The sequence below is a fragment of the Hippoglossus stenolepis genome, chromosome 16 (assembly GCF_022539355.2).
Source record: "Hippoglossus stenolepis isolate QCI-W04-F060 chromosome 16, HSTE1.2, whole genome shotgun sequence".
NCBI classification, from domain to species: domain Eukaryota; kingdom Metazoa; phylum Chordata; class Actinopteri; order Pleuronectiformes; family Pleuronectidae; genus Hippoglossus; species Hippoglossus stenolepis.
In genome coordinates this window covers 8,039,006-8,063,550 of record NC_061498.1, presented here as the reverse complement: position 1 = coordinate 8,063,550, position 24,545 = coordinate 8,039,006, and the positions used below count along the sequence as shown (strand labels likewise).

The following is a 24,545-nucleotide window of genomic DNA, read 5'->3' as shown; positions in this document are numbered from 1 at the left end:
TATCGAAGGAAGAGCTTAGTGAGCTCCAAATTAATATGGAGCTGGGTAAGTGCAAGGCCAGCGTCTGTGTGCGGAGCGGAGACATACAGATACAGATTTACAGGCTCGTCCCAAGAAAACAAACGCTCAACGGAGACATTGCAGCAGCAGCAGGTGTGTCAGCAGCGGGTTGTACTGAGAGTGGAAGCAGACGTAGGAAAACACGAGGACGAGGCCTTTTAATGCCGTTACCTTTGTACTGTACAGTATCATTCCTCTGTAAGACATTTGGCATAACAGCACAATTAAAGAGCATTTTTCTCACACAGACACAGATATAGATTTAATACGACTCTATATTTGTCAGCATTGTTTGGACAGAATAAAAAATACAGACTTTATAGACTTTTATAACACTTTATAGGCCTTAGACGTTCTGTAAAGACAACTTAGATAAGAAAACAAAGCTTTCACTAGCTGCACAGATTAACCTTAACAATTAAAAATATCACCTATAGACTTTTACAAAGCACTTGTGTATATTCTGAGATGTGACACTGCATCACTAGTTGAGAACTATCCATAATGCTGCATCTCTTACACTAAACTTGTCGCTCTGCTCAGTCTGTACAGCGTAACACAATGAAATAAATATTTTGGTTAATACACAAAAGTGCGTCATATATCGTAGCGTACATTCTCATTACATTCACTCTCATTCTGTACAGTGCAAATACAAGGTATCGATGTTACAGTCGAAAGGAGTAGAACAGCAGTGAACAGCTAAAAACATATTGCACACTGCGCACGCCACATGATCCCACTTCTCCTTGTCCTACTGACGGGAATAAAAATAAATAAAAAGGATCCTTACGACAGTTGAAATTGTCTCAAGTAGTAAGTGCCAACATCCCACTGACACTGTCTCATATGTACACGTTTGTAGCATTGGCGGTATCATACAAGAGCAAAACCATTTAGGAATAGAAAGTTATTAAAGCTACACCTGATGCAGTAAGAAAATCCTTATAAGTGGAGGTATAAACATGATACAGCACATTAAACAATCTATCATTGGGATGTAATTGATTATTTACTCGAGAAAATAATCTACGGTTAATCAGTAAAGAACCTATGTTACATTCAGGGTGGTGGGCTTCGTACAAAACACAGTTCACTAATAGGGAAACTGCATCCGTGGTTTCATCCAAACCAACGATTGTACTTGGGTATATTTTAAGTAAAACATCTATATTCAGGATACAATTTAATTTTCATAAATCATCATCTTATTCAAGGATCTATCATAAAGTTTTACACCGTAGATAACTCTGGCTTAGAGAAAGAAAACTTAGGATGAACTATCGGAACTGTATCTTCTTAACAGTACAGATATGTTGACAACCAAACAACGTTGTGTTCTATCTCGAAGTCTTAAAGCTTTAGACTACAATAAAACTTATTTTGAAAAGGACACATACACTGCACCACTGGTATAATGCAAAATTGTCCATATTTGATGCAAAGACATTCTGTCTCGCTGAATGTAACCAAAAGTACATACATATATAATACACTGTATTTTATTGCTCAAAAATGTGGATTGAGTGTTATGTATGTTTGTGTATGCAGTGTAGAGAATGTGTATACAGTGTGTGTGTGTTTCAACGTCTCTGTGGACATGTATGTGTGTGTTACCAGGCCAGTGGGGAGGCCATTCGTGGACTCCGAGGACTCTTCTGGATTTCTGCAGCCTGATGCTCACTCAGCGCTCTCTGTTGTAAAGAACCAACAGGATTGCATCAAAGAGAATATAGTTTTTTAGTTTTTTAAAGTCAGAGAGGGAGCCAAAGAGGACAATGAAATAAAATTCTTACTGTAAAACTGTAGAGGCGACAACAGGAATCATTAAAATGTAAAAATATTAAAATAGAGGGCTGAATCTTCCTCCCTCACCTCAAACTTGATCATGAACTCCGCAAAGATGCCAAAGAAGCCTTCGGTGTTGGTAGCTTTGCCGTCTTCTCCAAAGTAGGACGCAGTTTTGCTGAATTCTTCCATTGCTCTCTGTTGCAGGGACTCCAGAGACTGAATCGCTGGGTGACTGTTTTCCAAAAAGTTCTACACAATGAAGTCAAGGGCCACAAATGTTTCAAATCACCTCTTCTGTTTTTTGTTTACTTTATATGCTGAAATGAATCCATTTTGTGAAGGATACACTCATAACAACAGCAAAACGGTCGTCAGCAGTCGCAGGCATCTTCTGACAGGCCGAGCGAATATCTTGGATGGTTGCGTGAAGGTCATTCAGATCTGACGCGATCGTCCTCTGGTTTACTAAAGATGTGTGAGTGTGTAAAACAGGAGAATAAAAACACACTTTAAATCAGTGACTCATATGAGAAAAATGCTTTACACATGAATAAATGGTCAGTTTTTTCCGAGCTTAAAGGAAAATCAAACCTTTGGCTGCAGGTGGAACCATTGTTAGATCTTTGGAAAAATCCAACACGTCAGGAAAGTGTTGACACAACGACTTGACCAGAATGTGCAGGAATGTCGACTTCCCATCCACTGTTTTAGTTGTGCTCAACTGTAGAGGAAACACTGAATTCATTAACTTCATCAGCGTGATATGATGAAAAAGAAAAGAGCGGCTACTCTGCACGACGTACCTCTGTAAGGAAGTTGATCTTGAAGCCTGTGGTCTTGTTTGTTTTCGGTTGGCTGTTATTCAAGTAGTTTCCCATCGCCAGCACAAACTGAAGAACGACAGAATGAGGCGAGCAGAACCGTTACTCTGCCAAACAACTCATTCATGTTTGAGCTTAAAAGGATTTTCAGTGTTTTGCAATATTTTTCCGAATCCTCATTCATAGGCGTGAATATTTTTTTTGTATGTTGGACTGTCTGTGTAGATCCAGCTCAGGGGTAAAAGTAAATGTACTGTAGGTTAGTGAATGTTTTACTGTTCTTCATATCTGATAACAAAAAACACCATATTCCTTATCGCTATCACACAGAATTGTAAACGCAGCATTTTTACCCCATCAGCACGACACCATACAAAGTTAATTAAATACAGGTATTTATTTCTTTGTGTACTTTTTCAAACAGTACTTTACCTCCAGTATCTTCGCTAGCTTCCTGCTGGTCTTCAGCTCCATGGAGGCCTTGTTGATACAGTCGAACGCTCCCCTCAACTCCTCGGTCTTCTCCTGCAGGGAACACTTGAAGAGGAGGCTCTGCAGGCGCGTATTGTACTCTGGTACTGACAACATCTGATGGAAATCACACACACACACACACAATAAGCAAATGAGCCACTGATGATAAACAACACGGACAATGACACAGTTTGACGTCTCCCACACAATGACTCATTCCACTACCCTGTCAGGACTGTACCTGCAACACAAACTGGTCTGGCTCACTGAGTTTGCTGGGGTCCTGTCTGTACTCTTCGTACTTTTTGACCTCCTCTGCGTCGGGGGCGTACAGCAGCAGCTGTTTGATGTGCGACGGCTCCAGCCTATCAGTGGCCATGTTCATCAGCACCTGACGCAGCTCTGCAGGAGACAGCTTCAGGTGGGCTATCAGGATGGCTAGAGGTTAAAGAAACAAAGGTTTAAATACAGGAGAAATGCTGGTATAATGTTCACCATCTTAGTTTATTCTTCTATCAGTATTTGATGATTACAGCTACACAAATTGCAGCTGAGGCAGGTAAGAATATCCTTCATTTTTCTTGTATTTAGTCATAAAACAAATCAACCAAACCATGGCCACGCATTATATACCATTTTATACTTACAGGCATTGTAAGCCTTCTTATGGGACAGAATTTCTATCACATCTTTCTTCTTGAAGGTTTCTGGCAGGAGGGATGGATCTGGAGCCGGCACTAAAGTGTGGTCAGTGTTGATAAGTGTTATTGGAGAATAACCTTAAATTCCACAAACTACAGTTGAACTATAAGGAATATTACAGAAATAAAACATAAAAAATAAAGTAAGAGCTAGGAAATTATGATTATTTTAAGGTTGGTTAGTTAGTATTTAAAAGTTAGACAATGTGCCATAAAGATACAAGTGTCATTCTGTCAAATCAAACAGTAATTACTATGATATGAATACAGCCACTTGTACTCACTGGAGCTCTTCTGTGTCCCAAAGTGCAGCTCCAGATCCAGATACTTCACCATGTCATGCAGTTTATCATAATCAGAATTTGCTCCCAACTACCAAAGATATGTAAAAATGGTGCAATGTAAATAACGATTTCATGACAAAACTTTACCATTTACTTGGCTCCTTGTGTCCAAACCCCACACAACTCACCTGTCCCCAGATGGTCCCCTCTGAATTCTCCACTTGCTCCCAGCGTAACCGCTTCACACTCATGTGGTTGGAATCCATTCTGGACAGACCGGGCCTTGGCAGGGGTGGAGGAGAGCAAGGTGGGGGCAGGGGCGGAGGAGGAGGGGGCCCCAGGTGCTCCGTGGGATCAGACAGAGAGTGCGGGAGGGACTGGGGCTGACTCTGACCATGGGATTGTTTATGGTGGGATGACTGAGATTGTGGCTGGTTTGGGGACTGCAGCAGGTGATGCGAGGGCTGAGACTGTGGGCGGGTGACTTGGGTGGAGGACTGGACTTGGTGCTGCAGCTTGTGGTGTTGGGGGAGGGGCTGGAATGTGGACAGGGTGGTTTGATGTGGCTGGAGGGGCTGAAAGGTAGAAAGAAGAGGCTGGGGCCTGTGGGTCTGCTGCGGAGGGTGGATGACATGAATCTGGTGTTGGTAGTCCTGCGGAGGAGGCTGTGGGGTTATGTGGTGGATGTGGTGAATCTGAGGTGTGCTAGAGTGGTGGTGGGTCTGCTGGATAGAGTGGGGTCTCTGGGGAGAGGGTTTGGTGGGTTGGGGGTGATGGGTTTGGTGGATCTGCTGCTCTTGGTGTCTCCCTTGAGGTGACACTTGGGTTTGATGATGACCTTTAAGACTTCTCCGGCTCTGGTGTGAGTGACTGTCTCGTTTTAGCTGAACAGGAAGGGAGCCAGGCTCCTGCTGGGCTTGATGCAGAACCTCTGCGGAGGAGTGATGGGGCATGGGTTGGTGCATCTGATGGGCTTGATGGAGCAGCTCTGTGGAGGAGTGGTGGGCCTGGGCCTTTTGCATTTGATGGAGCAGCTCAGTGGAGGAATGGTGTGGTTGACCCCGATGCATCTGCTGAGCTTGATGGAGAAGTTCTGTTGAGGAGTGGTGAGGCTGCATCTGCTGCATTTGATGAGCTTGGTTCAGTAACTCTGTTGAAGAATGATGTCCCTTGGTTTTGTGTATTTGGTGGAGCATTTCTGAGGAGGAGTAGTGGGCTTGGGCTTGCTGCATCTGCTGGAGTATCTCAGTAGATGAGTGATGGGCCTGAGATTGTTGCAACTGGTTGAGCACCTCAGCAGAGGAGTGATGGGCGGGGGCTTGGTGCATCTGGTGGAGCATTTCAGCTGAAGAATGGTGGGGATGGTTTCCAAGGCCCTGGTGACTTTGGTAGATTCCCTCAGCATATTGAGCTTGTTGGCCGGGGTGAGCCGTCGGTTGGGGTGACGGTAGAGGTGGCGGTTGGTGTGGAGGAGGGGCTGAACGAGACAGACGTCGGTGGTGATGACCCGGGTGAGCCTGCTGCAGCTGTGCTTGGTGCATCACATAGAGAGGATGGTTGGCGTGGGGATGGGTGGAGTCTGGAGAAGGGAGTGGGGGTAAGGATTGGTGAAGTTGTTGGTGAGGAAGTGGTGACTGGGCTTTTTGCTGTGTTGGCTGGGTAGGCATCGAGTGGTGACTCTGGTAAATCTGTTGCATATGTTGCTCTTGATAAGCTTGTTGCTCCTCGTAGGCCTGACGCTCCTCGAAAGCTTTTTGCTCCTTGTAAGCTTTTCGCTCCTGGTAAGCTTGAAGCTCTTCAAATGCCTTTTGCTCCTTGTAAGCTTGGCGCTGTTCGTATACTTTTTGCTCCTGGTAGGCTTGACGCTGTTCGTATGCTTGTCTTTCTTGGTAGGCTTGTTGCTCCTGGTGAATTTGTTGCTCTTCAATAGCTTTTTGTTCCTCGTATGCTTTCTGCTCCTCATAAGCTTGTCTCTCTTTGAAGAATGTCTCCTGGTAGGCCTGCTGCTCTTGAAACAGTTGTTGTTCCTCATAGGCTTTCTGCTCCTCATACACCTGCCTCTCCTTGTACGCTTGTTGCTCCTCATAGACTTGTCTTCCCTGGTAGACTTGTTGTTCTTGGAAGGCTTTTAGCTCTAGTATGGTAGCATGCACCTGTAAGTCCTCTCTTGTGGGTAGTGCTTTATGGAGAGAGAGCCGCTTCGCTGGTGGATTACTGCGGGGTGGAGGTGGTGGAGGTGGTCCAGATTTACGGCGAATGGGCACATATGCTCTTGGGGAGTGTTCCGGGGTGAAGTGAAGCTGCTGTTGCGGTTGTTGGTGCTGAGGCGGTGCAGGTGGTGGAGGGGGAGGAGGCGGGTCATTGAACTGAACAGGTGGAGGCGGAGGAGGGGTCATGGGAGGAGGAGGGATGTGGTCAGAGGATGAGGAGTAGGTGAGAGAGGAGGCGTTCTCTTCTCCGCTGCTGCTTTGAACGTCACTCGGGCTGCTCAGCTCTGGGGCCACAAATCCTCCACTTTCTTCTTCGTCCACCCCCAGCTCCTCTTCATTATCCTCATCCTCATCATCCGGGAAACCCATCTGCACAACATCCTGGTATTAACACCAATCACACTTAATTAGACCATTAATTTCAAAATCGAACTTATTATCATATTGGTAAATGAATTGATCATGTCACATTGGTGCCAAATAAAACTAGTCTGGGTCTACAGGATCTCCCGGCTCTATTTACCTGCAAAAAACAATTAAAAACTTATGTCCACGTATGATTGGATCACCCACGACGGATGTCAATGCCAGATCTTTGTGTTTTTTATTATTCTTTGGGGTCAAAGTGTTTCACGACAAAATTTACTGAAGGAAACAAACTTTACAGGCCAGTGGATACAGAAAATATGTTCTATACCCATTCTATGTATGTGTAAGAGTCATGGGATCTGTTCTATTTTAACTGTGGATTCAGGGCAAACATTAGTGTACTGCAGGGACACAGTGTACCATGTGGGAATTAAGCCGCTATCAACAGGACCTATGGCATAATGGGTTATGTAGAAAAAATATTGTCAATGTGAATAATTTGTTATGTTTCAGACTGTTAAACTGAATAAGCATTAAAGGTTTTTAAATTACTAGCCAATACATTTTTAAAACAGCTTCAGAATGAGACTTTACAGTGCAGCGTTAATGTGACCCCACCTCCTCGTAGTCGTTCTCAGGAGTCAGGAAGTCGTCGATGATGGCCACCCTCTGTCCCAGCTGCTCACTCAGTGCATCCAGGAAGCGATCTGTGTCTTCTGAACGCGGTGGTTTGGAGAAGGTGTAGCGCCGCTTGCTGCTGCGAGCGGGTGGTGGACTAGCTGGGTAGTCAGCGGGCTCTGGGGGTGAAGGTGGGGGACTGTCCAAGCTGATGTAGGGATTGGACTCCCCGCTGGTCTGGCTGGGCAGCCCAGATGAGTAGAACTGAGCCTGAGGGGGGCTGGGGAGAGGCTCCTGCCAGGATGAAGGGGTCGAAGGACCTTTACGGCTCCCTGAGAGAAGGAGGATACAAACACAGTTATATTATTGACAGATAAACAGCTGAAGCATCATGTTAGGTGCAATGCCTCACACACAGAAACGTCTACATACTCTCTATCAGAGGCTTTCTATCACTGACACTTTCAGATACTGCACAAAAAGTAATCAGAACATCAGAAAACATTGTTAGTTTTCTAGTTCCACTTCCACCATCTCCATATCCTCCTTATTAGAGTAAAACAAGCCCACCTTGTACCTAAAAGTGAAATCTGAGACCACTCTGCATCCCTGGGGCTGACAGTCAGGCTTGTAGGAGGAGAGGCGATGCACAGACCAAATCCAGAAAAAGATGCCAATTTGTTAAAAGAACCCCCTAAAAAATTCCTCTCCCTCTGTGTGATGCCACGTCTGACCCTTCAGTCTTTTTCTGCGTACATCCAAAATAAATTAAATCTATTAACAGCCAGGATGAAAAACACTGAAAAAGACTCCTCTGCTGTATATTTACATATGTAGAGAAATCACAAAGATGCCTGTCTGTGTAAAATCCAAGGATGTGCAGTTGAGTCAGAACTAGGTTGGCTACCTTGGGATTCAAATTTTTTGTCATCCTCTTTCTCTAACATCATTCCACTAAACACATGCACACACTCACTCATGCACGAAATAGTAATTTTATACAATATAGTTATTATCTAACTCCAGCTGTAAGACTGTGAACTTTTGGGCACCTGTGTTAGCGAGCATTGAGGGGGAAGCCGAGCGCGAAGGAGGTTCCAGATCCAGCAAACTGTCTGGGGCGGGAGGAGGGCGGCTCTTTAGAGACTTGGACCTCTTGGATGAATACATGTTCTCCAGCTCAGCGTACACTGCCGACAGCTGGGAGGGTGGACATGCACAGAGAGACCGGAGTCAGACCTCTTGTCCTAATGACTATGAATCCTATTTTGATATTTACTGTATCTTGGTGTTTCTTACATTGGTGAGGTTGTTGGGAGTCTCAGGGAGGGAGGTGCCATCACCTGACTGTCTCTCTCCTGGAGCCAACCTCATCCCCGTCTCCATCACTGGCTCCGCACGGAGGCCTGTGGTAATACACTCATTAAATGACTTCCAAGGCTTTGTGGGTTTTTTACAGTGCACGATTCAGCTGATCTGGGATAAGAGTCAGCTCAGTTTACATGAACTCAAGTCAGATTTGGGCCAGTGACTGCAGGCAGCTGATTGTATCACAATGTACTGAGGAAAATCTACAGTATGAAATAATATCTGCCACACTGGTGATGTAAAAGATTATTACAAAATAATAACAATGTGAGTGATAATGATTTAAATAGTGATGATGCCGATGGGAATCAAAGGGGTCATGGTTACTGCTGCATCTGATCAAAGGAATGAGGAAGACAGTGAAGATCTGTACCCAGGCCCAAGTGTGTGCCAATGACCAGGTCATCTGAACTACGTCCCCTCACACTGCTCCTGTACGTGGTCCCCGTTACTCTCATGGAGCTGCTGCGGCGATGGGGCTCTTGGGCAGACTCAGGATCGGGAGGAAGGGGAGGTGGTGGTGGTGGTGGAACTGGAAAACACACACACACACATTGGCAGTGCAGAGGAAGCACCCGGGTTATTGGACTTCCCTGAAGCGGACAAATGTATTAAAGATCCGGGCCAGAGGGATCATCTCACACACAAACTTCCTGTAGTTTACACACATAAAACTTCACAAAAATGTAAAAACCAAAGCCACATCTAACAATGTGGATATGAGCTCACACACCTGATGCTTTGAATCCAAGAAAGCGTGAGATCTTGCTCTGGCAGTGTTCCTGCTCCTCGTACGTCAGCAGCTGGTAAACAAACTGCCAGATCACCTGTTTGGCTGGAGTGTCCAGCACCGGGAACACATCCACGATCAGAGTGTCAACATTCCTGTTGCCAAGGAAACACAGGCAAGGTGACAGAGATGATTTGAACTAATAAGACACAATTCTATTTCCTGATCCACGTCTAACATATAATACATACCCACCTGATTTTGAAATCTTTATATACTGACAATTACACTGTCAACATGAAATGTTAATTTTCAGTGTCTCCGCAGCCAATTGTGGTTTAATTTAAATACAATTCAACCTGCACTGCAAAATATCAACAGTTCAGTTATACCTCTGACTTCAAATTCACCCTCTGACTCTCTTTTCCTCCCGTCTTTCCTTCCTTCTACTGTTTTCTTCCCACCCAATTGCTCACCTGTGCTGGAAGAAGTTCTCCAAAGCCTTGCAGATGGTGTACCTCTCCTGGATGGTCAGCAGGTGCTCCAGCTGCTGACCGAAGGTGCGGCCCTGAACCCTGATACTGGGAGGCAGAATCTCCGCCACCCACTGCAGGGAGCTGAACACAGGGGAGCGGGCACGTTCTGGGGGACCACCGCCTCCTGCGAGGTCCTGCTCTGCCAGGCTGAAAGTGGACGAACCGTCCTCCACTACCAGAGTGGGCATGGCACCACTGCCCTGCAGCATGGACACCACCTTCTCATGGGAGGAGGTCCTACAGACACATGCACACATACACTGGATGGAAGCCTTTTCTTTAAAAACTTCTGTATTATGCAGAAGACATCAGGTTTAGATTTGCTTTAGTAAATGCATTGTTTTCTGCAAAAAAGTCAAGTTAATGTGAGTGAGAGCTCAACCTCATGTCCAGCCCGTTGAGAAACAGGATGCGGTCTCCTGGTTTCAGACCTGCTTTGTCTGCTGGGCTTCCTGCGGAACAGAAAAAGAGAGTTTCAGCGATTTGATGATTTGACCAAGAAAAAGCAAAGATGAGGGAAAAGTCAAGCTTTGTAAAGATATTACAAAGTCCCCTTAAAAAGAGTTACTTGACTATAATATGTAAAAGTACTCATCTGGAACTGCAGCTGGCACATTTGCACAGACACAAATGCACAGACAAGTGAACGTACCAGGGATGACGGAATCAATCCACACTGGAGCATGACCTCTAAGAGTGAAGCCAAAACTCATGTTGCCTTTGCACACTCTCACCGTCCTGAAGAGACAGAGAAAGATTGAGCTTTGATCAACAGGAATCACCAAAAGTTATAGAAAAGCTGGTATTTACAAGTACACAGTCACATATGACAAAGGTCATGAAATACCAAGTTACCATAGAAACCCTGTTAGACTTCTCATAGTGAAACCAAAGTGTATTTTGGTAAAGGTGGACTATTTATTACTGTGGACTGACACAGTGGACCTCCAACATACTGCCATATTCAGCAGACTACTTTAAATTCACATCCTGCACGAGTCTACTTCAATATGGACAATTCCCCGGGGAGCTGTAGAGCATCTTCAAAGACTTGGGCCACTGCAGAGATGAGCAGATTCCTGGGGAAGTTTATTCCTGAAGTTTAAACGGATGGTGATAGGATGTTTGTAATCGTGTTGTTTACATGTTTTGAATAATTTAAAATCCAGATGAATGTGAGCAGGAGCTTAGCAGAGAGGAAACATAAAGACACGTCGGCAGATGAAGACAGTAAGGAGGAGGTCAGGCATGACTCGTCCAAATAGGTTTATGCTTTATATAGATTTAGGCTTCACCACTGGTGGGTCTGCTTTTCAGTTCACTCCTACACATTTCCACTGGCTTAAATTCCTGACGCAGAAAGACGTGTCACAGCAGTTCTCGTGTGGAGTGGTTACAGATTTGATCAGACAAGGGGAGAGGAAGAGTTATTTCAGGAAAAGGGTCGTCTTTGAAAACTGACACGACCAGCTAGGGCTGAGCGACATGGGCGAAAACTTAATCATAAAGATTATCACATCAATCAATATCGATAATTGTCAGGATAATTATCACATTATGTTTTAAGACTGATGAAGGCTGGGGGTTTAAACTCTTCTTCATGGCCAAAGAATGACACGTTGCAAATCTGCGGTAGATCAATTATGTGTGAATCCTCCTCACTGTGCACATTGCATAAGCATTAAATCAACATATACAGTATATTAGACTTTTGTTATATTGCTATTGTTGAAAATGATAATTTATGATATTGTTTTATCGCCCAGCCCTAAAACCAGTGTTGCTGAAATAAAAGCTGTGACTCCTGCTGATAGAAACACACAGAAAGGATGAGTATTTAAATATTCATGATGCCACAGTACTGGGTGGGGCTGCAACATACACACCTGCAGTTGGTGGTGCTGCCACTGGAGTGGCCGGCTATTAGGGAGGTGGTCTTCCTCATGCCTCGGGTTGGTTGCATCACGCCTTCCTCTGCGTGGGTGCGTGGCACTGAGCTGGCGCGCGTGGAAACCAGGAGGCGCTCAGGGTGATCCTCGCTCCGGCTGCGGCGAAGGCGGTTGCGGCTGGGGTCACTGAAGCTCCGCCCCTTAAGCCGGCTCATCAGGCTCTGGGAAACCACCTCGTCAAAACGTTCCCGGTGCTTCTTGGGAATGAAGATCCTGGCAAACATTGTGGAACCAGAGTCAGATTGAGTAAGGAGAACAGATGTGGAGCAGCATCCCGTTCAGCTCAGTCAGTGAAAAGACCATTTTTTGTTTTCTGCACAGCGACAAAACACAATCACATGAAAAGCAACATCTCAGCCACAAAATCCACGACTCTGCTTGTCCAAAGAACATGGATTCTTGTTCTGGATACATATTGTTTTCCGGCTGGGGATCCACTTAATTGGTTAAAAAATACTTCAGTCCATATCGTCTCATGGGAGGGCCGTGGCATGGCATAGAAGAAAGTGGTCCAACACTATAGATGGTGTGTGTGTGTGTGTGTGTGTGTGTGTGTGTGTGTGTGTGTGTGTGTGTGTGTGTGTGTGTGTGTGTGTGTGTGAGAGTGTGTGAGAGTGAGAGGATGAAAGAGATAAAGGATGAGCTTTGGTGTGTGTGGTCCCGTATTAGCGGCTGCAGGTAAGAGTGTTCAGCATCAGTGACAGCCCACAGCTAATATGCAAAGAGGAGGAAGAACAGTGCCGGAGCCACCTCTGGGAGAAAACACTCCACTCCCTCTATGAATGTTATTTTCTCCTCCCATCATCAGCTCCCGCTGCCTTTTCCCTCTCTCCCACCCTCAGATACTGCTGAGTTTGATGTGGTTTGCGTTTCAGGGGAGGATTTGTAAGCCTGGCACGCTCACTTTCCTCTAGTCTGCTTTGTGTGATGATTATAAGAAAGCGTCCAGTCATTAAAATGAAGACTGGAAAGAGGACAAGCAGTAGTGACTATAAGTGCAAACGTATCAGAGAAGGCTTGTGTCTCGAGCAGCCTGAGGCTTGGTGGCAAAATTGGTGTCGTTGCCTCTTCTGTGACAGATGTTTGTCTTTTGTTGTTTTTCAGCATCAGCACAGAATTGTGAAGAAGCTCTTTGTTTTCCCATAACTAACAGTCAAACCTGTCATTCACCACTGATGTTTTAGACCGCTCGCAATGTCTGCTCCCATCAAGCTGCCTTGTAGCTGCGCTGCATGCCGTTTATTTTTGGCCAATTATCTGCGAGAACAAGAAAATAACAAAACAGAACAACAGAAATGACCCAGAAAGGAAAGAGACATTGCCGATAACTGTGTTTTAGAAGTGTTTTATTTCATGTTTCCTTTAAATATAGGAAGCCTGAAGCCTCCCTGATTCTGTTTCCTTTATCTGCAGATAATTGCACACAGATAACTGAGCAAACCTCCACCTCACATGCACATACACACACACACCTCATTTGTCACTTTTGTCTTTTGCGTATCTGCCTCCCAATCCCACCCACAAGATGATGCTGCCTCCATCCTCAACATAAGCCTCTCTCTATCGTTCCATCTTCAATGTGAATCTCCAGGGTTCCTCCGCTGTGCATTGGAAAAAAAGAGTGCTTTGTGTTTTTTTTAGCGTGCACAAGTTCCAACGTGCATCCACACACACGCAGCACAGCTCCTCATGCAAATGCCACAGTTGAGAATAAGGCTCAGCGATGCAGTTTCGGGTTTTAAAAGCAGCCACAGTCACTTTGCAGGTACATTTGGGACCGTTGTTTGGAAGCAAGGAATAAATGTTTTGGTTTTAGATTTGAATCAAGAGTGATGAAGAAGCTGAGCTGCCTCCATACCAATAAAAAACAGATTTCTGCCCTATGGAGGAGTCAAAATGTCAAAATGCTGACACGCGCGCGCGCGCGCGCACACACACACACAAACCAAAAAGCATGCCTGTAATTACAGCTAAAACCAGGCAACCTCACTTTGATCCAGTCCAGGTTTTTTAAATCAGGTCATGGACTCTCAGGCTGTAAATCCAAGTTAAACCACTCGTAACCAATTAAACGTAACTAAGTGCGTTCTACGGTATGTTATTTATATATAAATATATTGAATTCAATACAGTCACCATTTCAGTCATGTTAGATTTTTAAGATAAACCAGACTGCTATGAAACGGTGGCACCACACACTTGCATCTTATTTATGGAAGTTTACTGCAAGTGTGATTGTGCCAAACAGTTTTAAGTGAACAGTTCCTACGACTCTGAAACTCTCTGCCACATCAGGCTGTTTAAAGAACAACTCAAAACACATCTGTTTAGCTCAGTCTACCATATGTCCCATTTGATCTACCCCTGACTAATGAGATTTTAACCATGTGTCTATTATTATTATTATTATTAGAAGTAGTAGTAGTTGCAGTACAGGCTGCCCCTGCCACAGTCTCTCCTGGTCCACCACCTTGTCGGAGCGCAGGAAAGCTTTCCAACCCTCCCCACAGCTTTCCAACGTTACATCCCGGGGGGGCAGTAAACACACGTCTCAATCATGTGATGGGAATCCTGAGCAAACTGCCAAATCACTTTGTGTGTGTGCGTGTGTGTATGTGTGTGTGTGTGTGTTAAATGATTAATACCTGTTTTTTGTGAGTTCACCCAGCTGTGGAGGCACTGGTTGCATCACAAACCACTATAATCTTACAATGATAACTGCTTAATAAATAAGCCTTGTAATGGCAGTAATGTAAGCTTCATGTAAATGTACCTTATGTAATGCAATAAATAATTGCTTTAAAAATATGGTAATTAAGCCTTGTTAAGCCCTCAACACCTAACAGAAGACAAATGTCCTCTCTTCCTCTTCAAAGACAACAAAGCAAGGAAGTAAAGTTAATTATTTACCATTAGGTCTATAATCATCTTCCATTGCATTTGGCCTTTCTGTTAATTTTTACTTGCAACTAAAACTACACCACAGCAAGGAAACAGCACAAATTATACTCTTAGAGTCCCTGTCCCTGTGATTCTGATCCTAGATCTGCAGCCAAAAGACTATTACTGGAAGAAATGTGCTTTTCTTAAAGTGTGTTACATTATTGCAAGACCCCAATACATGATTAGAGTGTGTTGGGGGTGTAAAGAAGCACAGCATCAATGTAATTACAATGATAATACACAGTCATATATCTCTGTCCTTGAAGTCCTATAAACACACGTGCACAGTGTGGATTGTTAACACACACAAATGCATATTTAACAGCTGCATAACAACAAAAAAGACATATTAGTATTTTGTGCCAAGGTGAAAACCAAGAACTGATCTCTCATCGTGATTCACTGTCTCTTAAAACTATTGATTAAGTTATGAGAGGAGTGACGTGTTGGTGCACGTGTGGAAAATGTGTCAGTACAACCCCGATCAATCAGTGATCTCATTATTGAAGTGATAATCTTCTCTATGGGTTCAGATTTATTTGCTTACATCCTGAAAACCAAAAGCCAAAGGAAGTAGAGTATCTAGGTGACAGTGATTAAGTGCACGATGTGTTCATGCTCCAAAATGGCAAAACTTCACCCGAGGGCTACAACGTGCTCATCTGTGACGCCAAGCTGCTCTGTGGTGTTATCTCGAGGGTCAGCTTTCTCTTGCAAGCAGAGAAGTAGTGAGAGACTCTTAACATGGCAATAACATACAGTGGGGAAAAAAGAGGAGGAATCAATGGAATGATTTGAAGAATGGCATAAAAAGCCAATACGAGGATATAAGTGGTAAAATATGACAGAGCCACAGAGAGAAGAAGTGGAGAACTAGAGCTCTTTCTAGGCCAGGGTCATGAAACTACTGGGAATGGCGCTGGGTAGTCTGTGCTCCGTACACTATGTAGGCCACAGAACTTTCCAAAACAACATTCATACATCACCACAGTGACTCGGACAAACGGCGGATAGGGAGAACGAAAAAGAACAGGGACATTTATGGTTTTACAGCAGACTCATCGCTCCATTTCATTTGATCAACCATTGACTTCGGCTCCGATCATCACCGACAGCTCTTGAAGTTTGGCCTCGCTGCGCTGTCATGGTGCGATCTATAAGCAAAAGAGCATTTCACTTGTCAAATCTTGTAACCCAACCAAACACAAGTGAGCAGAACTTCACAGCCGCCTCCACTGAAGTTGGATGTAGGCCTCGGGATGCCCTCAATTATAAGGAGGGCGAGAGGAGTCTATAATTAGGTCGGAGGGGGGGGGGGATCGAGGACAGGGCGCGCAGACAGATGAATGACAACTGCAATCAGCTGGGAAACTCATCGCAAGAACCATCAGACCCACTTCTGATCAGACAGTTTGACAGCAGGGCCAAGCATGAATTTGCAGACATGGAATTAAACCGTCTCAGAAATGAGACCCTAACAAGAAAGAATGATCAGTTGAAGTAGAGCTGAGTTTTGCTGGAATCAACAGTTTTTCTCGATATAGAGACAGCCCACATATATTTCACATGCTGGCAGAATAATTGTCAATACAAGCCGTGACAACAGACACACAGAACCGTTGCACGACAATACTCCAGCAACTTCAGATACGAGTCAGCACAATCAACACAAAAGCAAAGTGGAAGCGCCATACCGAAAGTGTCTGGAAAGGCTCCTGTCCCTTCCCATGGCTCTTTGGGGGCTTTGAGGAAGTGCCTGCGCTCAGTTAAGCAATGCAAATGCCTCCCCTGTATCTCGGTGAGTCCCCATCTAGTCTGAACAAGCAAACTCTCCAGGACAAAGGGAGAAGAGGAGAAAGATGGAAGAACAAGAAGGCGTCCGGGATCTCAAAACCGCTCACTGCAGACTCGAAAAAACAGCCAGATGAAGAAAGAGAGAGAATGAGAGAGAGGGAGGGAGCAAAGTGTAAAAATCCCTCCACACCTCCAAAACATCCTCAGGCAGCATCCTCAGCTGTTCTCCAACTTCATGTTTGGGGCGGCACTCTCCCCTCGTCCCCATGTTGTTGCCTCTCTTTCGGGGACCAGTGAAGCCAGGTCACCACAGGGTGGTCTTCCCGGGCACAGCTACGGGACAATCCTCATCACTTGAGTCATCCATCATTTGGCAGAGGGAAGAAGTGAGTGACAAATCATCTCTTCCCTCAGTGGAGGAAGGAGGAAGGAATGAGAGGAACAGAGGAGTAAGTGAGGAGGGAGAGAGGAGGAGAGAATCAGAGAAGAGAGGAGAGCCCCGGTGGAATTTCATAGGCAGGTCAGAACAATGACTGTGTGTGTGAGAGTGTGTGAGTGTGTGTGTGTGTGTGTGTGTGTGTGTGTGTGTGTGTGTGTGTGTGTGTGTGTGTGTGTGTGTGTGTGTGTGTGTGTGTGTGTGTGTGTGTGTGTGTGTGTGTGAGAACCACTTATATGAGTAACTGAATGTACGAAAACTTTTACAGTCATGTCTGCATGAATGACATATGCTCGACACAACATTTATTTCTACATGTTCTCTCAGGAGCAGAAGTCACTCTTTATCCTGATCATAATCAATATCGACTATGAATATGAACATTTAAATCTTGATTTAAGTTTCTGACCATGTTGCTCGGCATCCGTCCTAATCTGTGTAAATACCTCGAGCCCAGAACATCTTCACTAATCCTCACTAATCACAGAAACACATCAAACATCGAGGAAAAATAAAGAAAACAAATGCACTGCATCCCAAACCCTGGGTAGAGAATGCATCGGTCTAATTGATTCACAGCTTTGAAGTCTATATACAGATACACAAAGGCTGTAATTAAATTCAGTTACAACAACACGACAGAACAACACAAACTAAAGAGCTAATAGTTGTTCCGGGATTGTCTCTAATGACACTCTGGATACATAATCCTCTGCCTGATTTCCAAGTGTTCAAGCACTCGCTAAAGCTGTAACCCCTGGGTTTTTTGGAGCCATTTAAAGAAACAACACTGGCAAGTGCGTCAGAAACCTAAGAGAGAATTTATTAAAAGAAATAGGCTGCATATAAATAGAACACATCCTGTGGGAGGGCGAGGCGAATCGGCGAGGGGACAGATGCAGACGGAGCGGAGCGTGGCCCCGGCTGGTCAAGTTTTACAGGGCGTACAGAAGACATAACTTCTGTTAGGCTCACACCCTCTAACACAGCCCACTAAGAACTGGTCTTAGGTGGGGGTGAGTGGTGGAGTGGGTGTGTGTGTGTGTGTGTGTGTGTGTGTGTGTGTGTGTGTGTGTGTGTGTGACTGATGTGACAATGATTGAGGCAGATGAAGAGAGACTGACAGGTTGGGGGATCCAGCTCCAGACACATTGGTTCTCCACGCCTCAAATGACAACACTGGCCCCCAGCTCATCTACAATATTATATCTTCAGTGGTTTGTTGATGTCTTAGGGGCTGGATGCACAAACCGTGATTAGGAAATAAGACAACCAGTGAATTGGAATAGAGAAAATAAAAGTAAATACCACTATTAACATATTCAGACCAGCTTTAACCCTGCGTTAATGTCAACAAGACAAGTTTATCATGTTAGCACGCAACCACTTGATATTGTCTATATTGTAGACAATATACAGCGGAATATATTGGAGTTATTTGGTGACAAACCATTGAATTAAAAGTACTGACCTAACTAGGGTGGCAGCCGTTTGCACAAACCATTGCTCGTGAACAACCTGGAGGCAAAACTCCCCAAGTCTGCTGCCACAGAAATGTAATGATAAGATTTTTCTGCTGAAAACATTACCAGCTATTCAAAATGTAAAATATAGATAATACCTCGATATACCTTATATACCTTTTTAGAGACTAAAGAACGGACACTGCAGCAAGAGACACAAAGAGATATTTTGCATATTAACGCCTTTCAATGTTAAAGCACACCTGAACTTTACGTAGCAGGATGGAACTATGGGTAACTACAGCTGAAGTTACAGTAGATTTATATCAGAAGTCAGACTCTTACTGGGACAGTTCCTTGCTGCCTGAATGTGAGGAAAACAGCTACAACAGTCATCAGGCCTCTGTGGAAACAGCCAATGCATAATTAATGTCACTGCTGTGCAAGACAAACATTACGAAGCATTTTCACAGGCAGCTTTCGAAGAAAGGAAATCAGAGCTGTGATGAAGAGGCGGCTGGACAACAGCTGGAGGAAGAACAGATTACTCAACAAAAATCTGTCACTGGACAAGCTGAGCACTAATTGACAGTAAAACGACTGCTCGTTCAACATACTTTAACTGCACCTCTGCTCATTTCATGTCCAATCATGGGCGGCGACATAAGACGCTCGGACACCAAGCTCGTTCACTGCTCACTGCAAAATCAGCAAATGCACAATGTTATGTCAAATTGATTTTCAATACTCACTTGAGGCAGCAGAGCATAATTCCTTCCAGCATAAAACTTCAGAGCAGGGACCATGTGCATGTGCGTGTGAGAGACATGCAGTGTGAGGATCTGCATGTTGTTGTGCTCTCTAAAGCACCAGCAGCAAACTGGCTAAGAGCTGTATGCAGAGGAGGGAATAAAGAGAATCCAGTGATGAGATCCACAGGAAAAAAAAAGAAAACGGTGCATATATCAAAGGGTGCATCACAGCTGACAGGGAGAGCTGGGAGAGGAAGGGACCAACAGAGAGAAAGTCAAAGTGAGAGCAAGTGACAGAAGGGGGGGGGTCTGCCAAAAAGAATTTGCGAATGTGTGCAGAGGTATTGTATTTTAGGTTCTGATTTCCAGATCAATGCTGAGTCGGGAGAAAGGCAATATTCAGCAGTGATTTTCTCACCACAGCCTCGTGTACTGTTCCTAAAAGGGGAGAAACAGGACAAAGTGACATTTAAGCACCCGAGGGCAACACTCCCCATCCCTCATAGTAAACTGCTGAGGGGGCATTTCTAAAATACTGATTTCAAAGGGCAATTAAGGAGTTTGAAGTCCCTCTCTGCTCCTTTAGTTATGTAATAATGTGCTGTACAGTGAATCTGAATATAATGTAACTGACTATAACTCTCCCTTGTGCACTTTTACAAGCTTTCTCAAAATCTAAAGACTAGGAGAGACAATGATTGAAAACAAAGCCACGACCTTATCTGACTCTGGTTTTCAATTCAGCTGAAAAGAATTAGGAGAGTTTTTCTGTATTGAAAAAGACGTTAATAATTTATCGAGACACATATTTTGGAGAAAAAAACAACTAATCAGACATGCTTAGGGAACTGATATTTATGAGTGTGTGCAATTTGTGGCAGAAAATCGGGATCTGGTGAATTTAAATGTGGTTTCATAAGAGGACTGGGCTTTGGTAGAGGTCTGTGGTCCACTGAGTGCAATCTTAGTTTTGTTAATGTCCTCTAGTCAAGTGCTGCAGAAATCAAGAAGTAATTTACAAAAGGCATAAAGACCACTCAAGTAACCATACAAAATCCATGCAGAATTGAGAAATACAAGGAGTTTGGTTGTTTGGAAAAATTCTGTACTAATAAGCATCACAGTTACTCCCCAACAAAGCATGAAAGGACTTTTCGTGCACCCTCATGAACCCTCAGCTTCAACTCTGAACTCACGAGCGTACACAATTCACCCATTCAGAGATAAGACTGGAAACAGCAGTGCTCACTAAAACATGAATGTGTTGCAGGGGAATCCAGATGTAAAAGCTGTTGCAGAACTTTGTCACACAGTGGATCGCCCCTGGTTTTGCAGGACTGCAGAGTGTAGAGGGTTTTCAGTTATAAGAAATTCCCTTGTACCTGACAAAGCCCCTTAAATTGAGCCCATGTGTGGTGCTTCAGACTATTAGTCATGGAAAGCTGTGCATGCAAGCGTGTGACCTCTAAGTGCGCAAGTGCGACCGATCAGCTACCTGACGCTGTCGATCAGCTGCTGATGCTCCTCTGTGATCAGGATATCAGGCAGCGCCTCGGCCAGACTCTCCACATCCCTCTCGGCAGCGTACTGCTTCAGCACGTCAAACAGCTGCTCCTTCACATCTGGTTCCTCCCCCAGCACCTCCTCCACCTAATGGATAAATACATTCATTAATACACACTTTCGCAAAACAGCATGTATTCCCTCTGAGATGCAACCATGCATTTCACAGCCACCTTCTTATTGAACTCCATGGCCTTGTGGGCGCGACTGTCCCTGACGCTGTCCCCGCTCTGTGACAACACCCTCATGCTGCTGCTTAACCGCTTGGGTCGCCGGGCCATACTGAGCACGCCCAGACGCAGAGGTCGACCCTGAGCTGCTTTGATCATGGCCGCCGCCGTTTCGTGATGCTTCACTGGGATGCCGTTGACCTCCATGACGTAGTCCCCGGCCTTCAGGCCACTGCGCCCGGCCGGGCCGCTGGGCATGCAGTCCTCCACCATCAGAGGGCTGTCTCCAACGATGGTGAATCCAAAACGGCCATCAGGGCCAGGGGTGATGTCGATCTAAAGAAGGGAAAAAGCATGGCTGAGTGACTTTTTTTCACCAGATCAAAACACAAAATGCAGGTTATTGTGTGTCAGCTGACCTGTTCAAGCCGTGACACTACTCCGATGCTGGGTGGGACAGTCTTGAGGGTCTGAGCCAGGGCGACTAGAGCCGGTGTGCTGAGGTTGGTCACATCCTGGCCCTCGATGTCCACCACCTGGTCGCCCGGCTGCAGGCCGGCCAGGTAGGCACTGCTGCCCTCCACCACGGAGAGGATGTAGCTGGGCCCAGTGCCACCCAGCCGGAAACCAAACGCCTCTGGCCAGTTCTGATTGGTGGCAGGGAGACCGAGGTCTGGAGGATGGATGGAAAGATCAAACTCAGAGAGGTTCAAAGGGACGGACACTGTAATCAGCATGTTTTTGGAAGATATTAGTAAAAAAGTTTAGCTTCAAAGGGGCAGCCAGGTTGATATCTCAGGTAGTTTTCTTTCATCAGCACAAGAAATCAGCAAACAGGGCCTTTTTAATGCTGCAGGAGACATGCGCAAGTATTAACTGCTTATCTGGAGCATGCGGCTCATAGAGAGGAACAGGTTGTGACTGAAATGGAGGTCAGAATGTCCAATGGTTTAAATAGGGCACCTCAGTGATGGAGCTGCCGACTTGTCACAGCAAGTGCACTGGTCTGTTTAATGAGGCCACGAATAAAAAGACACAGAAGACTCTGGAAAAAAAAAATCTTTCTTTCATATTGATAGATTTGTTTTCCATAAATTCAACGACAGTTAAAGAGAAATACAAAATTACTGAAGGTTATTTTTGACTGATGGTATCGAGCCCACATGTTGAACTGCTGCCCTTCCCCTGGTCACTGGCCTCATTCTACTGCAGCAGGAAGAGTCCCAACAGGCCCATTTAATCTCATCTACAACCATCTGGATCATCAAACATATATCCATACAGTAGAAATATGTAGGACATTACAGGGATCAGCCTATGTGATGGTGTCTGTGGAAAATCTCTCACCAAACATTACAATCTTGCTCCATAATCTAGATCATAAACTGATAAATCTAAATAACCTTTTGAGCACATGTATTTAAATTCATGCTATTTTCCAATCTCGTTTCGCTGTGATTTTGCGCTTCACATCTTGCACGTTTATATATATTAAAGAGTAATAAAAGCTTAGGTTGCAAATATCTGAAATATAATTACCCAAATAAATAATAAAAATAATCTCAGGTCTCAAGTCGAGCTCGCACTACCACACCCAATGATAAGTATCTTAATCGCCCCCCGAGTGCAAAACTAAAAGAGAGACCTTGACATTGTGGGATGAAAGAGAGCTCATGTAAGAAAAAAGTAATTGCATACAGTTGTTCATCAAACCACCAGAACTAAACCATTCTTTTTCTTCTTGTAACTGAACGGAGGCAGAGAAAGATGGAGGCAGGAAGAGTGAGACAAACAAAATTAGATACAGAGATAAAAGTAACAAAAAAAAGTGCACAAGAAGTGAGAGAATAAAAGTCTTCAGATCAGCATCAATGCAAAAAGAGACAAATCAGATCTTCCTGGACCACAGGGCAAAATATTCAGGGAGAGCTGTGGCTGAGTGAATAAATCAAATCAAACCCAAAGGCTCAAAGAGGCGCAGAACTTTGGTTCAGACTAATGAGAGGAAGCATCAAACTGTAGCCGATTATTGATCTCAAATACTTTGGGAAATCACTGTCGCGGAGCTGCGGATGACAGTCTTTCCTCCCTGACAGAACACAAGCTGCACTCAGAGGATTGTCAAGACTTCCTTTCGTCCTGTTCTCTCCATCCTGTGCCCTAGATACACAATCTCAGCGACCCTCCAGCAGTTCAGGACAGCTTTGAAAAAATTATGATTCTGAGAAAAAGAAGACTTACAGAAATCTTTGGAGGCACTCCGGGTCCCGGACTTGCTCTGGCGAAGGGAGAAGCGGCCCTTCCTGCTCAGGAAGCGCCTCATCCTTGCCCGGCTTGCGGCAGGGCACGTTCCAGCCAGCCTCCTTTAACCCCCGTCCAGGGGGTCGATGCAGCCAAAGAGTGCCCTCGGACACTCTCGTGCTGCTCCTCACCTGAGCTCACCTCCTCCAAAAGCCTCTACCCAGCTAGGCAAATCAAGGGTACCTGAAAAGGTCACATCTGTAGGTTATATAGGCCAATACCGTCCCCTGTTCTCAATCAAAGAACCAGCGCTCTGTAGTTGAGGACAGGGAGGCCAGAGGAGAGGGGAGAGCATCTGAAAATCAGGCTCTCCATCCTGGATGAGGCAGCCCAGCCTCAGCCTCGGTCCAAGCCCTATGGCAGAGCGGTGATCAGAAAACTGGGACACTCTCACTTGGTCCTGAAATGGTTCTTTGCAAGAAAAGGTACTGCAAAGCCCCATTTTTCTATAAATACCTTTGCCTTTCTCTCTCTCTCTCCCGCCCTCTCTTTCTCTCTGTCTCCCTCTGTCGCTCATGTGGATGGGGGCCCTCTCTGTGGGCTGAGGAGTGACCCAGAAACTGTGTGCTGTACCAGCCAGGGACACTTCTCTGATTATAGCGAATTGTGTTAACCTCAGTGGCGGAGCAGCGGTTACAGAGATGTAACCTGCAGATATGCTCAAGGTTACACGCACCAAGTACAGCAGTGTTCAAGCAGAGCCAATCAGCTGGGGAGAATTTAGCATGGGAATTAAAAATACTTACGGTAGATCGTCAGTAAGACACAGAGATAACTGCAGCAGTGGGCACTGTGTTTTCAAAGCAGGTGGTGTTCCCAGGATGAGGTGGTAGATGACATTCACACTGTAGCCACACATACACACACACACTTCTAAAAATAAAGATGACATTAACTTAACTCAGCAACAGAGAACCCCCATCACTAACATTAGTTGATCATCTCGGCTCTGCAACGTAGGAAAGAAAAGGGCTGATACTGAAGCATATTTCACTTAAGTTTAGGAAACAGTTATAATACGTGGATTGGTAAAAACCTAACATGCTACAGACAAATCTATGTGGACCAGGGAGATCATTACAGTGGATTACTCTCATTGAAAACATTAATGTGAGCAATTTGGTTGGTTTAAGGGGTCAAAGATCCTTGTGCTTGAATCAACATGGGTCCCAGAAAACTGTTTTTGCTAGATCGACACATGCATTTGGTTTG

General features: G+C 44.9%; 1 protein-coding gene across 1 annotated transcript; it reads right to left on the bottom strand.

Moving 5' to 3' along the window:
* Positions 1 to 199: 199 nt before the first annotated feature.
* grid2ipa (glutamate receptor, ionotropic, delta 2 (Grid2) interacting protein, a) lies at positions 200 to 23,355 on the bottom strand. Its single transcript, XM_047343872.1, is given in 23 exon segments — positions 200 to 1,754; positions 1,936 to 2,100; positions 2,198 to 2,316; positions 2,443 to 2,572; positions 2,655 to 2,741; positions 3,105 to 3,260; positions 3,388 to 3,584; positions 3,794 to 3,883; positions 4,132 to 4,219; positions 4,320 to 6,722; positions 7,329 to 7,660; positions 8,381 to 8,528; positions 8,628 to 8,716; positions 9,055 to 9,228; positions 9,430 to 9,581; positions 9,837 to 10,199; positions 10,345 to 10,414; positions 10,615 to 10,700; positions 11,825 to 12,124; positions 20,795 to 20,949; positions 21,036 to 21,368; positions 21,452 to 21,705; positions 23,274 to 23,355. Coding segments are annotated over 23 exon segments (6,054 nt in total). The 3' UTR covers positions 200 to 1,673.
* Positions 23,356 to 24,545: the final 1,190 nt, after the last annotated feature.